General features: G+C 41.1%; 1 protein-coding gene across 27 annotated transcripts in view; it reads right to left on the reverse strand.

Annotated features, from left to right (window-relative positions):
* The window catches only part of QTMAN (queuosine-tRNA mannosyltransferase), a 294835-nt gene that overhangs the window by 156809 nt on the left and 121953 nt on the right, over positions 1-16073 (reverse strand). For all 27 annotated transcript variants that reach the window (XM_084809878.1, XM_084809812.1, XM_084809932.1 and 24 more), the window contains one exon: positions 4691-4858. In XM_084809878.1, coding sequence (XP_084666004.1) covers positions 4691-4858 — 168 coding nt within the window. The remainder of the gene's footprint in view (positions 1-4690; positions 4859-16073) is intronic.

The raw sequence follows: 16073 nt of genomic DNA on the forward strand, positions 1-16073 counted from the left end.
TCAATGGCCTTGGCATCTTCACCACCATCCCATTCCACTGTGCAGAAGACTGCAACTTCTGCACAGGGGTCTATGAGCGTAAGCACCAAAGTGCCCAAAATGCATAGGTTCTGAACATGCAAACTATGCCCTGCAAAGTTGGAGAGTACAAGACTGCATGTTTGGCGCCTATACGTATAGACTTTGCATAAGTTATGATCAACCCATGGAAGTCAAGAGCGGTACCAGCAGGCTCTTCTGCATGTCCACCACCCTTTTCTCTACTTGTACATTTCTACCAGTTAGACTGTCTGCACAGGGTTAAAGTCATTCCTCCTAATTCTCACTGCTTCATAGTCAAGAAAGAAAACTGACACTGCCCACAAAAACAGCAGGAGTCAGCAGGAAAAGCAAGGAAATATTTGAAGAGAGCTCTAATGCTTTTCAGCTCAACAACTGGAGTGGAACCATTTTCTGAAATCTCACATTTTCCCAAACATATTATTTTTTAACAACATGTTTTTCTTTCAGCTAAGACAACCAGTGAGTTAACCTCTTTGTCTTGCTTCTAACTAATAGCTGGGAACAAAAGGGGCAAAAAGAACACCGCAAAAGTTTACATGTTTGCTTCTGTCATAACTTAATGACAGGCAGATTCATTTTTGATCCACTTGGTTTTTAAAAAAATCTGCATTCTGTGGTCTACAGTTTCTATATGATTACCAAAATAGAAATGCAAGCACTAAAACTCAATTAAAAGGGGGAAAAATTACATATGCTCACTTAGCATCTCTCCATAAAGGAAGGGGAAATAGATTCTCTATTAAAAAAGATTCTTATTGCTAAAATATACCTCATTTACACTCAGCTCACTAAAAATTCTTCAACAAAAATGTAAAATAGGATTTGACGAGGGGGTATCTGTAACAAAAAGTTATGGTGCTTTGTGAATTGTGTTAATTGTGTTACAGTGCTCAGGTTTGGAGTTGACTGTGCAACAAGCTCATCACTCAGCCCCACATCCTGTCATAAAGCCCTGAACTTGTCTGATGGCATGCGTCTCCCATGAAGGGATGGCTGTGGCTCAGTGGCAGAGCACCTGCTTTGCATGCTGAAGGTCATGAGTTCAATCCCCAGCATCTCCAGTTACCCTGGAGAGCCACTGCCAGTCAGTGTCAATAATACTGGTCTGACTCAGCATAAGGCATCTTCCTATGTTCCTATCCTCCTCCTCCTCCATTCCAAGATATGGCATTGTTAGGAAATACCCACCGTGTCACCATAGACTCACACTGGTGGGGAGGAATTAATTAGAACCTGTGGATGCTCTATTTCCATCAGGTGTATATCACCGAACCCCAACTTTTTTCCAGTCCAGGATTCTTGTTGGGAGGCCTGGTTCCTTGGCAGTTTCAGATCACTCGGGAGGGGGGCGTCATTTGGATCAGAGGAAGTGTTATTTCTTCCAATCCAAATTAACCCCCAACTAATGAATCATTTATTCAGAAAAAGGACAGTATCAGGGGCAGGAGATGCATTCCATTAAGCCCAAGATGAACCAAGATGGCCTCTTTCAGATGTGCTTAAATGCAACTCCTGTTATCTTTAGCCAACACATCTGGAGGGTACCATGTTGGGGAAGGCTGCTCTATACTGAAGGGAAGTCACTCAGACATTTACGCTGCCATTCCACCTTCATGTTCTTGGGGTTGCATGACAGCATGAGGCACTGTATTTGGCACAGCTTCTCTTTTCCCCAATTTTGAGGGAGGGGCATTGTCCCCCCACCCACCCCCCGGTATGGAGAACCACCCTCTTCTCTATGTTGATGCTGTTTTGCTGTCCTATTGGTCAGCACAGGATTATCCATTTTACTATTAGAGGTGTATAAAATTATGCATGATGTGGAAAATTTGGATAGGGAAACATTTTTTCCTCCCTCTCTCATTATACTAGAACTCAGGGTCATCCCATGAAGCTGATTGGTTGGAGATTCAGGACAGATAAAAAGTACTTCTTCACACAGCGCATAATTAAACTATGGAATATGCTACCACTGAAGCTAGTGATGGCCACAAATTTGGATGGTTTTGAAAGGGTGTTAGACAAATTCCTGGAGGAGAAGGCTATTTGTCCTGATGGCTATATGCTACCTTCAGTATCAGAGGCAATATGCCTGTGTACACCGGTTGCTGGAGAACTTGGCCGGTAGGGTGCTGTGTTGCACTCATGTCCTGCTTGTGGGTTTCCCTTGGCCAATGTGGTTGGCCAATGTGTGAACAGAATGCTGGACTAGATGGATCCTTGGTCCGATCCAGCATGGGTCTTCTTATGTTCTCCCCTAAGGTGTTTCTAAAGGGAGTGGGGAAGGGGTTTTAAAATGCAGGGCTTTTAAAAATACAAAATTAAAAGAAAGGAATAAAACAAACTAGATCCCTCTTTGTAGGTTACAGATCATAGAAAAGCATGAAGGATGGAAAAGGTAGACTGTATTTACTATTAGCAATTAAAATTCCTCTTTGGTGACACAAAGGGGCTAAGAATACAAATAGCCAAATAAAGAAGACAACTGGGGTCACAGAAAGCATACCGCAAAAAACTTCTGTCTGTTTCTTTTGCCTCTGAGCTAGAGGATGCACTGCCTGAATATGCCTTAGGAATTATGGTCTCAATCTAAAGAGAGCCATTTAAACCCCCCTCCTTTGTGCTCACCATTTTCAGAGGCACTGGGTGGCTACAGACAACCATCGTACCCCACCCAATCTGTACCTGATGTCTGACAAAATGCTCCTTTCGACTTGGCTGGATGATGCAGACAACCAAACAAGACTGCAGTTTAGAGAACTTTTCCCAAGGTAATTTGATCTATGTGGACTCAGAAGCTGAGGAACAAATAGCTTTCATACCAACAATAACGTATCAGGCTACAGGAGGAAAAAGAGAGTCTGGTTTAAGTGGAGACATGGTCTTGCTCCTGCTTGTGCCTCATGTGACAGCAATGAGGGATTGTAATGAGAATCCCCTCACAGTGGTGATGTCCTATATCAGGGGTGGGCAAACTTCAGGCTTGTATGTCTACTTTTTTTTTTTTAACCACAAGGGCCATCTTGCAGACATAGGTGCAAAATAGTGCTGTCAGGGGACAAGCGGAGATACACTTGCAGTGCAAAGCTTACCTGGAAATAAGTACCTTGGAAATGTGTTTACAATTGCAGCCTTTGAATTAAGGGAACGGGGTGCCTCTGAGGACATGCTTTTAGCCCAGGAATTTATGTTTAATCCCAGAACTGAGCTTGCAGTCCTTCCACACAATCTCCCATCCAGTTTGTTTTTCCCTAAGCTTTCTTTATTTCAGCAGCCTAACTTACATTTGGATTCAGAAATCTACTAATTCACTCTAACTCATCCAGACAACAGCCAATAGATCCCAATCTACTTTCTCCCCATGCCATCTTATAGGAAGAATATGAGAATACCCTCCCCTACACATTCTCCATGGGCAGGATGGATACTTTTTGCACCCCCACTATTACTAATCACTCCTACTAGGTTGTGGGAAGCAGGTCTACTCCTGCTATGACTCAAAACAAAAATTCTGAGGATTAATAAAGCTAAATCACTAGAAAGGTCCCATAATAGCAAGATAATAAGCAAAATTATAGCATTTTCAAAAGTAGCAGAGAAAAAATGGTTTAGAAATTTCATGCCATATGTATTTCTTCAAGTAGTAATGATGAGGAATATTTTATACAGGCTGCTTTTTGTCTTTAAGAATAATTTTAATGCAAAGCCATTTCATTATATTTTCAGAATATTGCTACTGAAAAACCGAAACATTTTGCAAACGAAAGCAGAATGGGAGCTACAAAAAAGCTCAACTATATAGGATCATTATTTGTCTTTCATCTGAGTTACAATGCAAAGATGCAGATGTTATACATCTAGCTTTAAAATGCTCGATCTATGCATATAATAATTCTCTTAATAACAAATATGTGAAATAGACCAAGTAAATGAATTTATTTCAATTCAAGCCAATTCAGCTTTGCAGTTTCACTTTAGGTTTGTATAACGCCTAATCACAAAGCTTTTCAGTGTAGCTGTTATTAACTTCTTTCATTAACTTATATTCAGGAAATATGTTTGTTTTAAGTAACAATAAAGGGCCACAGCCTTTTAAATGTCTGGGTGTTTTACCACTGCACAATTTGTGAATGTGCAATGAAAGAAACGTAAGGATTTATCTGGTAAGTTTACTACCCCCTCTTCCTAAAAACACTGCTGCAGTACATTTTAATTTTTGTTTACTCCCTTGAAAACCTCTATTTTTATTTCAGCTGGATGCAATAAAAGCTATTGCTAAGCCAGCACTGATTAACTGCCCCTTTGTTAAGTGCTTTCAAAGCAAAAGCATCTTGTGTGTATTACGAATGAGGTATATACTGAAAATTAGTGCAATGTAACTGGTATACAAGCGCCTCATATTAGCATCTAGGTATACTTCTCATTCTACAACCTGTGTATACTAAGGAACATCAGCTTGATACATTCATGTTGAATTGTGAGATATGTCTGTCTCCAAATACTGGAAACTGCATAGGGCTCCACATATTTTTATTTTTGAAAAAGAGAAGAAGAGAAAACCCTGGAGGCATAGGCATAAAAGATAGTGGAAAACAATTATACACAAGGGCATGTGATATGCACCTACCATGAAAGAATCTGGTTGTATCCATATTGGAAGTCCCTTTCCTGACATTTCTGGACAGGATATGTCAATTGGTTCTCATGGAAGTAAAGGACCTTTTTCAATTTGCCAAGGTCAGGCCGAAGGGCAACAAGTTCAGCCAGGTTAAGCACCGAGCTTGCAAAGAGGATCCTAAGAAACAAGGAAAGTAGTGTTTACTGTCTACAAGCCTGCTCAAAAGTGTCACCCTTCACCCTTTTCCTCCCACCACTCTCCCCACAAGAAAAACATAACCTCTATAGGGACACATCAGTGGCTAAGCCTTAATACCATGTAGCAGCATTCTAAGTTTTGATCTTTTAAAAAACAGCTAAAGAACTCAAGTAGAAAAGCACTGAATCTCATTGGTTTTCTCAGCTCAGTTACAGAGAGATGCAAAGTGGGGGGGGGAGAAAAGAAAGAAAGAAAGAAAGAAAGAAATAGAGAGAAAGAAAGAAAGAAAGAAAGAAAGAAAGAAAGAAAGAAAAGAAAAGAGCTGGATGGGTTTTATTGAAAAATGCAAAAAAAGCTGTGTCTGAAGGACAAATGGAACAAAGATAAGGCTGACTGGGGAATACTTTGCTTGCCAGTTTCATTACACTTTACTTCTTTATGCAACCAACTACTGAAATTCAATATATGAGCCAGTATGGCACATGTTCATGTTATGACATAAAGCCTTTTGATTTATGCAATAGACATATCTAGTGTGGATTTTATTTTTCATGTTCAGATTTCCTTTTCCTATTTTTTTTATTAAATTTCCTCCATAGCCTTTGTTGTTTTGTTCATTCTGCCCGATCTATTACTATGAGCAGTCGGAAAAGACTGACCACCTCCTTCATATTATACAACACAGGTGCAAACACCACCGATAAGGTAAACCTGACTGCTTAAAACGGACTTTAAAAGGCTACTCAGGTATATAACATAGTACTCAATACCCTATAGATAGGGTTAAGCTCCCTTCACTTCTCCGAGCAGTGAGAAATTCCAAGGGTGCAACACTCCCTTTGGTTTGGTTTCCTCTGGAAGGAGGTCACTTGAGGATTATGGTGTTTTGTAATGTGAGTTTGAGCACAGACAGAGAAGCACCACAGAGAGCCAAATCCATTGCCCCACTTCAGATCTCCGGAGAGAAGCAGCCACAACCTCAAAAGGGTGTTAGCTTAGTGTCCACATTACTTTAAAGACCCTAGAGTAAGTACAGGCGTCCTGATTTGGATTGGGAACCCAGTGTGGGGGCTTTAACCTTCCCCCACCCACCATGCTCCCAATCCAAGTCAGGGCCACATAGATGCAAAATAGAGACCCATCTGAGCCCAAAACCTCAGCTCTCTCCTTGCCTCTCAAAAACCACAACCTGTTCCCTTCATTCCCTTTCACAAACACAGGAAAAGGCTATCAATGACTACTAGTCTTGATAGCTATGTGCTACCTCCAGCACCAGTGGCGGTGAGCTTATGTACACCAGTTGCTGGGGAACAGGGGTGGGAGGGTGCTGTTGTGCTGATGCCCTGCTTGTGGGTTCCTGGTCGACAGCTGGTTGGCCACTGTGTGAACAGAATGCTGGACTAGATGGACCCTTGCTCTGATACAGCAGAACTCTTCCTATGTTCAGACTTAAATTATAGCATCCTAAGCTTGGACACTGAGGTATGCCCTCCACCCGCTTCACTGATCAGGTTTTCCTATTCAGAACAGTGCAGGGCAGTCCTGTATTAACAATTAACGCCCATGGAGACACATCGCCTGAATATCCTGGACTATTAACACTCCTTTGTCAAGTCCAAGACTCTAGCCAGGTATTGCCTCAAGACAAACCCACAGTCACAGTCTGGTTATATGAAGATAAAAAACCCTCCATCCCTCAATACAGGTCTAATTTTATCACAGTACAATAGTACAGTACAAGTACAATATAAATTCTTCTTCAAACCCGCACCCCCATGAGGCAAGCAAATTGTGATCGAAGTTTCATTTTTTCCTATCCAGTGCACACTGCACTGCAGTTAGGAGCTTAGAAAGGGGGCAACTAAAGTGGAGGCACGCTCCACTGTACACTGCATTACTGCACAGGACTCCAGGAACTGCTATTACTTTGTGCTCCACCAACATCTGCCCCAGTCTCCTGCTGTGGTGCCTCCTTGCTTGGCCACAAGTTGGACAGAGACTAGGCTGTGCCAGGAAGAGAAAGCATCCCCTTTCCCTGCAACGCAGCTCATACTGTCTCTCCTCTGAACCTTGCTTCCATAGGTACATATTGCCCTACTTATCCATTGATGTTCCATTGAACTTCCTATATGCATGACTCCTTTCTAAACAAGAGGGCGCACTACTGGACCAACTTCCTCAGCTTTGGTATCATAGGGCAGAAAGACTGCCTAGACCGGGGTGGACAACTCACAGCCTGGGATGCATGTGACCTCCGTGGGTCATTTTTGCAGCCCCCTACCCCCACCCCCTCCGAATTTGCCACAGGCAAAAATGTAACAATTTTGCAAGGAAACAAGATGTCTGGGAATTTCTGTAGTAGTAGTAGCAATTTCAGTGGCGGCAGGATGAGTCCCCTAGTGGGTTTGGGCAAAGAAATCTGTCCCCTATCTCCCAGACACTGCCCACCCCTGGCCTAGACATTCATCAGTTAATCAATAATTAGCCTCTTAAGCTTGATAACTGACTTATCAACCTGATCCTTTGACCAAGATCCAATTATAGTCACCCATTCAGTGACTATGAAAAGCACTTCTCAAAAGGCAGCTGTAAAGTCTAAAAACGTTACATGCCAGCACGGCTGCCACTACAAAGAATATAATATGCAACACTGTTTCGCAGATGTGATTGGAGCGATGCCACAGCAAGAAAAATTTAAAATCCATGCTTACTCTGAGTCACCACGTAGAAAGCCTCCACATAGAGCGAGGGGATAAAGTTAACTCTGCCTTGAGAAACCAAATAAATGGTTATGCATTTCACATATGTGTAGCGTTGACTGTTACCCGGAAGACATAAAAGTATTTTACTTGACTACAATGGCCTAAATGATCCAGTTGTTATTAAGCTGTGTGGTACATATATGAGGAGAGACTTCCTGTCACAAGTCAATGAGCAATATGGACAAAATTGATACAATGAAACCCCAAGAGACAACCAGAAATTTCCCTTTCGTTAGGAAATTGACCAAGTGGTATGTTTTACCTCTCATCTTAGACTGGACCTGATCCAAGCATTGATAGTGCACCAGGAATTATGGCTTGGGTACAAGGGATATCATTTTAGGATCGCTAGAGCAGGCCAACAGGCAAGATACAGCTTGAAAGGGTTCTCTATCCAGCCCGCCAGCCTCCCCCAAGAGCCTACCTCTCATCAGGTAGAGGAAAGCTATTATCTCACTTCAGCTCTATGGATCAGAGAGAAACGTTTTTCAGTGCTGCTTCTTTTGTCAACACATAGCAGGAGAAGGCAGCAAACTGCAAATGGAGGGATTGCTCTCCAATCAGCATCGCTGGGAAGAGAAGCTGAGGAGGGGGCCATTTTCATCCCCATTGCTTCATGCTGGGTGGGGAGGTTTAAACCTCTCCACCCAGTGCACCACGATGAGGATAAAAATTCAGTGCCCCTCCCCTTCTCAGCTGAGAGAGGGGGGCTGGGAAAAGTAAGTATGCGTGTGGGGTGTGCGTATGTGAGACAGAATGGTGTGGATGGGTTGTGTGCATGTCTGTGTGATTGGTATGTGTGAAAGAGTGGGGTGGTCACACCCACATTTGGCTCTGACCATGCCCACTGTTGGCATGTCGCCCCTGGGAGGTTTCCTGGATGGTCATCTGGCCCTTGGAGCAAAAAGCTTCCCTACCCTGGCTGTAGAGGATATTTCATCAAGGCTGGTGACCTTTTTCTAGTTGGGCTCTTCCAAGGAATTCATCAAACATACACTGGCAGCAGAAGCAAATCTTTGATATAAACAATTCATTGCTAAATCTTACTTTGCCTAACTTTCCTGTATGGGATCCAGAAACTAAAATTATAGCGAAAAAAGATTTTGCTCTTCCTGCATCAGTGATAAACAGTTTGCAATTTCTCGCGGTTTTTTGTTTGTTTGCTTGTTTGTTTTAAAGGTACCTAGACCTGCCTATCAGGTTTGTTTCTTACTGCTACGGAGCAGCACTTTTAAAGCTTAAGCAACACCTGACAGTACATGTTACAGCGAATGTGCCCACAGAGGAGTCATGCATTTGTCTAATGAACAGGGCACTGGAGGACATGATGAAAAGCACTTCCACTTATCACCTAGTGCTAGGGAAGGAAAGGAAAGTTTATTATTCTAATGTAGCCCATGACATAAATGTATGTCAGCTGTCATTCCATGTGACATCAACTTTCATTTTCCCTCGGGTTATCATTTCAGTAAGAAATCCTAACAAGGTGAGCTTTATCATGCCTGAGTCTATGGAGGAGGTAAGGACACAAGGTGATACAGGGAACACTGGAAACATGATAATTTCTGACAGCCGCTGCTTGAGCACAAGTTAAATTGAACAGTTTGTCTCAGCATAAAGATGCTATAAGGTTTTACATTTGATTTTTTGACAAAATTAACAAATAATCCAGAGAAAGCCTAGTTAGGCAATCTTTCACAAACATGACATACTACAATCACTGCATAAGCTGGATTAGTACTTATTACCATGCTACTAGAGAATTAAGCTGTTTTTAGACCACCAAAGAGCTTTAAATTGCAACTTTTGTCTCTGTAAGGGAAACCTATATTTAAACTGTCTGCTAAAGTCAAATTAAAACAGCTACATTATTAGCATGTTATCTCACAAAATAAGAGTACAGTTAAACTGCTGTTAACATTTTTCTTATCCAACCTGATCAACGGTGCAAAATGTTAATATGAAATGCACTTCTGCGCATTCTTTCTGTACCATGTTAGCAGCACATACACGCACACCCAAAAAAGCCACCAACATTTATTAAGCGATCATCTGTTCTAAATAATCAACACAGAATGATGCCAAGTACTTTACAATGGTATAGTCAGCCACATGCTTTCTCAGTGCAACCAGAATTTGCCCATAATTGGAACAAATAGAGTGGTCCAAACTTATATGCGAGTGAATGAACTGTTTCAGACTTTCATACCCATTAGGCACATGTGTACTATATTAGATACACATAAATCTACATACATATTTGCCTCTCCGTTGGTCTGCAGAATGTAAACTTTAAAATAGCTCAGTATTTATGTTGAATGATTCTCCGTTTTGCCATGGGATTGCTGAAGAATGATCAGCTGCCTAAACATGACTTCTGGTGGCCCAATACTGCAGAATGATTTTAGGTGCACTAGTTCCATCACTCATTTGCACACCTGCAAATGAAAGTCCAACCCAATTCTTGGCAAGCAGCACCATGACCTTCTGGCACTGACCTGTTTGCCAAGTAACCCTTCTCCTTTATTCTGGGCACAATAATTGATTGGATGAAAGACAATAAACTGAGACTCAAGTGAGACAAGTCAGAGATCCTATTAGTGGGTAGTTTATCTGCCCAGCTGAGTGGTGTTCAACCTGTTTTGGAGGAGATCGCAGCTCGGGAGTGCTCTTGGATCCAACACTGTTGCTGGAAGCACAAGTGACTTTGGTGGCTTGGAGCGCATTTTATCAGCTTAAGCCAATACACCAACTACAACCCTGTTTTGGACAGCAATATTGTTAACAGGTACTGGCCAATACAGTCATATTATACCAGTGTTTTGCCATCTGCGCTGGCTCCCAGTCTGTTTCTGGACCCAATTCAAAGTGCACGTATTACCTGAACAACTTGGGGCCAGGTTACCTTCTCACATACATACCTACCCAGACCTTAAGATAGCATTCAGACACCCTTCTTTGGGCATTCAGACACCATGAGGTGTGGCAGGTGGCTACTACAGCGAGGGCCTTTTCAGTAATGGTGCCCTGGCTGTCCAATACCCTCCCCAAGGAAGCTTACCTAGCCTCCACACTATGGTCTTTTCAATGCCAAGTGAAGGACTTATATTTCCTAAGGCATTTAAATCCTAATAGCTTTGAGTGCTTTTTAGATTGTTTGCACTACTTTTTTGTTGGCTTTACTTTGGTTTTTCACTGTTGCTGGTTTTATGCTGGTTTCAGATTTTATGTTTGTGTTTTACTTTGTTTTATGGTTTCAATTTTTTATTGTAAACTGCTCAGGGAACTTTGGTCATTGGAAAACATATAAATAATGTAAAGTAAGTAAACCAAAACCTGCCCCAATCCTTCTGCCCACAGGGGGTGTTAAGTACCTCTGCATGGAACGTGTACACAAGCAGTGTATCTGAGACTGTATTGCTCAATCCCGCTTCCCTTGGCTCATCGGATTATACAGTTTAGTGCTCCAACAGTGTAAGGTAGAAATGCAACATAACAGGTATCTGCTAATCTGTTGCTGCTGCTCTATGAACTAGAAAAGGCATATTAAAGCTGCCAACTGCAGTCTTCAGTGAGAACTAGGACACCATGATAGCTTTACTAGTTCCTGTACTGGGAAAGGAACCAGAGCAGGTCTATACAGATGAAAGGGCAGTTATACAAATACGGATAGCTCAATAACTCCCACCAAGCCCAATAAGGCATTTAGTACTTAGATTTAAATAGCCATCCATTGTCAAAAATTCAAGCCAAAGGACACTTGTTACCTTCTTCATGCAGTGTGGGGCGAGAACACACTGTAGGGAAATAATAGCACAAAGTGCCATCCCCCTTTTAGAAGTACACTTTGGGACTGAGTGCTTCTTGAGAGATACATCCTAGGAATACTCTAGCATTTTAAATAACAATTATCTGAAGACCCCTAATAATTGGCAAAAGATAGGCAAGAGGCCTGAAACTACTTCCCCCGCCCCACCAACTTCCCATGTCTGAGAAGGCGTCCATGTTGAAGATATGGGTCAGTGTTTTGTTTTGATGTTTCTTCTTTTTAAAAAAGAGTATTTGTACATCAACTAGGATTATTCATGAATAAAACATAAAAGATTAGTTACTTAAAGAAGGTAAAAGGTAAAGGTGTCCCCAACCAGTCGTGTCTGACTCTAGGGTGTGGTGCTCATCTCCATTTCTAAGCCGAAGAGCCAGCGCTGTCCGAAGACGCTTCCGTGGTCATGTGGCCGGCATGACTGAACACCAAGGTGCACGGAATGCTGTTACCTTTCCCGCCGAAGCGGTACCTATTTATCTACTTGCAATTTCTTGCTTTCGAACTGCTAGGTTGGCAGGAGCTGGGACTGAAGACAGGAGCTCACTCCGTCACGCGGCACTCGGGTCTCGAACTGCTGTCCTGCCAACCTTCCAGTCTTCAGTTCAGCGTCTTAACCACTAAGCCACCTCGGCCCCTTAGTTACTTTAATACTCAATTATGAATTGTATATTAATATTCAATCAACATGCAACAGTTATATTTTGATGCTGTATATATTGAGAATATATAAATCACAACAAAAAGCTTTTCCATTTGTGCTTCAACAATAAGCAACTTTAAAAATCCAAACAAAGATATAGAGGAATAAATGATAATATATTAGAGTCTATAATATAATAAATAAAAATGAGGATTAATTTATTCTTGACATGATATGTACAAATGTCAAAAGGTTTAGAAGATATAAACTATTTTAGACATTCAGTTTTTATACGGAAACTAATTTGAAATGTTTACAGAAATAATTAAGTCTTACTATTGTAATGTTCCTTATTTTTCAGAACAAGCCACAAGGGTTGTCATCCCTTTCATCTTAATTAGTCCATGTGTTTGTTATATTTGTTATGTACTTCCATAAACATTTACAAACATTAATTGTTATGAAAAAATATTTTTCCTCTCAATGTAATTACTATATGTACATATTAATATATAACTAGTAAATATCTAAGATTGCAACTCATTCATTTATTTTAGAATGTGGATTAGTCCATCGCTCAAAAGCAATTTAATACATATTTTATTATATGAAAAGATCTGAATGCTTATTTTGCCCATTTTCCCTCCATAAGAGCACAGGAAATATCCTGGCTGTTTTGAATGCACTGATAGTGTTTTGTCCTCTGAACTCTAGAGATGATGGGTCTGTGGTCCCCCAAAATGACTGTACTGTACTGGAAACAAACATGCATCCTGAACTAGTTCTTCACGCACATTCTGATGCACACATGAAACTCCTGCCCGTACGCTTATTCATTATTCTGGCAGCACAGGTATTGCAAGTGTGTCCCACCTTTCCATACCACCTGACAACATGAGAAGCCTGAGACTACATGCAAGGATCCTACACCCCGCTTCCTCTCCTGCTTGCATGAACTCAAATTTTCATGGGATGATGCAACATGGAGAAGAGCCACAGAGTAGGCTTCTCACCTTGACCCAATATCTCAGAAGAGGGAGAAGCAGCAGTGGTTTCCACAACACCAGAGGAACATGAATACTGGTTCTTAGATGGCCAGAGCAGTTCTGTGCACACAAAGGAATGTATATGCTGATCTATTCTTTCCACTGTAGTGAACATTCACAATACAGAGACCCATGTGACTAATTTTCTACACTTAATGGGGCTATCAAAAAACAATTTATATTGTAACACACGGTAATGTTGCTCATAACAAGGTGTAAAGAGAAAAATGCCATTGCAGGTTTAGTGATAAGCTACTCTGAAATGGGCATGTTCTCTCTCAAGAAGTTCCAAAAGCCCTATCAAATTCAGCACCCAAATTCCAAATATCATTAATTTGGAAAAATAAAAGATTCCCCTCCAAGACAAGTTTAGCCCTTAAAAAAGTAGGCACATCTCTGCCATTTGGTAGAGCAACTACTGGTGGTGGAAATGCAGAATACGTTTTCATTTGTCCAGGAATTGTTTGAAGGAGGAGACTGTTCATTGACAAGACATACAGGGCTTTATCCCAGACTAGGAACTAAATTTTAATGAAGTCTATTGCAACTAACAGAAATAAAAACTTCTCCTTGCCAACAGAAAACCAAGACCCAGAAACCAAACAGTCCTTTCATACAAACACAACCTGGTTTCTTCAGTAGAAGCAACCAAAGGCTGTATTCCTCAGCAAAAGCCAGAAGTCTGGTCTCTCCCTCTCAATATCAGTTCTTCACAGTTACCAGTACCACAAATCACCAGCCTACCCAATTTCTTAGAATCACATAATAGTAGGGTTGGAAGGGGCCTAGAAGACCATAAAGTCCAACCCCCTGCTCAATGCAGAACATCTTGATAATCTTTTCCCCAGGTGATGATCCCAAACATTAATCACAATTACATCATATGCACATAGAGGGAAAGCGGTACACAAAGACTACAGATAGCTTTCTCACTCCTTTCATATCACAATAACTTTTGTACTCTTACATGAACTCACAAATTACATGCACTCCACAAATCTCATAAGCAATACTCAACCAGCCATTCCTACAGAACCTAAGGTATTGTACAGAACACTGAAAACTGATACCCTATCACAGTTTCAAAGAACTGTTCAGGAAAAATGGAGCTAAAAGAAACTTTAGTGCTGATGAAAAGAAGATTCTAACATTCAATTGGAATAAACTGATAAAATTGTCATCCTCATTAGAGGTACACCGTCGCAGCAGAGATATGGTGCTAAACCTCCGGTATGGTTTTGATATCACTTTCCAAGAGCAATTCCAAACAACAGCTAATCAGATAAGTATTTTTATATTAAGCTGTAACATCAAGAAGTAAACTTTAAAAAGATTTGTGAGATAGACTTCTTGGATTTGAAGAAAGAGCCTTTAAAGACTGCCTTTATTTTTAGGTAACTTCATTCAAGCTTCCTGAGTTTTATGAGAAGTATGGTAATAATTTTCTTCTCCCTTTGTAGCTATGTTTAGCCACATTTAATTACTGGCAGATACACATTTTCATTTTTGGGCCTGATGGTTCACCATTAGCTACCTCCTTTACATCCATTAAGAGAGATACCACATTGGTATGGTGACTCTTATTTTTAGACTAACTTCTGTTGCTGAGACAATACACAAGCTTATTTGCAAAGGCAAATATGTCTTCTCATCTATGGTAGAATGACACACAGGTAACAATCTTGTGCACAGACATATGCACAAGGGTTCAACTAAAATGAATAAGCCTCATGGACGATTAAATATGCAAAATGACAGTTACCTGGAAGTAAACATCATCATGCTTACCTGGGAGTATGCCCCATTGAACAGACTAGGTTTTACTTCCAAGTAAACATGCACAGGATTGCTACGTCTCCTTTCCACGCCCCCCATCACTCATCGCTCCCTGCATCCAGCGTCTAGCAAGCCCCCCTCCCGCACTTGCTCACTGCCAGGATCACTATCTATCTCAGGAATGCCGGCAGGAGGAATCTCTGCCAGCTGCTGTGCCTGTGAAGGATGAGCTGGCTCCTCTCCCAGGGATTGCTGATCCTCCTCAGAATGAGAACTGCTCTGGGGTTCTATCGGCTCAGTTTCCACCCTGACACCTTATTAGAAAGATTACATACTGGGACAGCATATGTGACGCTTAAGAGTATTAAGGAAGACCTGCTTATGAAAGGTCATTTGTGATTACGTGGTCACTTTAGTAATATAGCTGAGTCAGAACAGAGCTTTTCTACATGAGGCTGTTAATCCACTGTATTTTATTTTATTTTTTGGTTTCATCAAAGAATTGAGATCCAAGCACTAGACGAAGAGTGTTTCCTTCCCTGCTTTTCTGCTACATAACCACTAGGTAGCACTGTGGTATAGTGGAATAGCAGTTACATAAGAGGGGAAATTTTCACAAAAACTACCGCATTTTCCCTGGTCTAAAAAACTTGCCAAAAGTGCTGTTGAAAAACAGAAGCAAAACTGGAGGGTCATGTTGTCATCTAAAGAACCTGTAAACAACTGCGAGTAGGGAATGACGAGCACACAATAAATGCCTTGTGCAGAAAAGCTCTGTAGCATTTCAAGGCCACATATGGAAAGCAGTCTCTGCCAGCACAGCCATACAAAGTGCATGAAGATTGTTAAGACACACATCGCACATAAACACTTCATATATGCTATATAACTTGTATTTTCTTTCTTTCATTAGAAAGTAAATTCTACCTGGACTATTTTCCTCTAGCTGTTCCACAAGCATATTGGTGATAGAGTAAGAAGTATAATTAGTGAGTTTCTTTAGTAATCTTCTTATGTAATTATGTATGTTCTTCTTTTTGTTCCTTTTTTAATAAAGATGATTTTTTTCGTCAAAGGGATGGTTCACTGCAGGAATCCTGCCAGCCATGTTTCTCTATGTGATTATTCCAAAACATGCTTGTGC

The sequence above is a fragment of the Heloderma suspectum genome, chromosome 1, assembly GCF_057233095.1.
Source record: "Heloderma suspectum isolate Gila_16-S chromosome 1, 16-S_ref, whole genome shotgun sequence".
Taxonomy (NCBI): Eukaryota; Metazoa; Chordata; class Lepidosauria; order Squamata; family Helodermatidae; genus Heloderma; species Heloderma suspectum.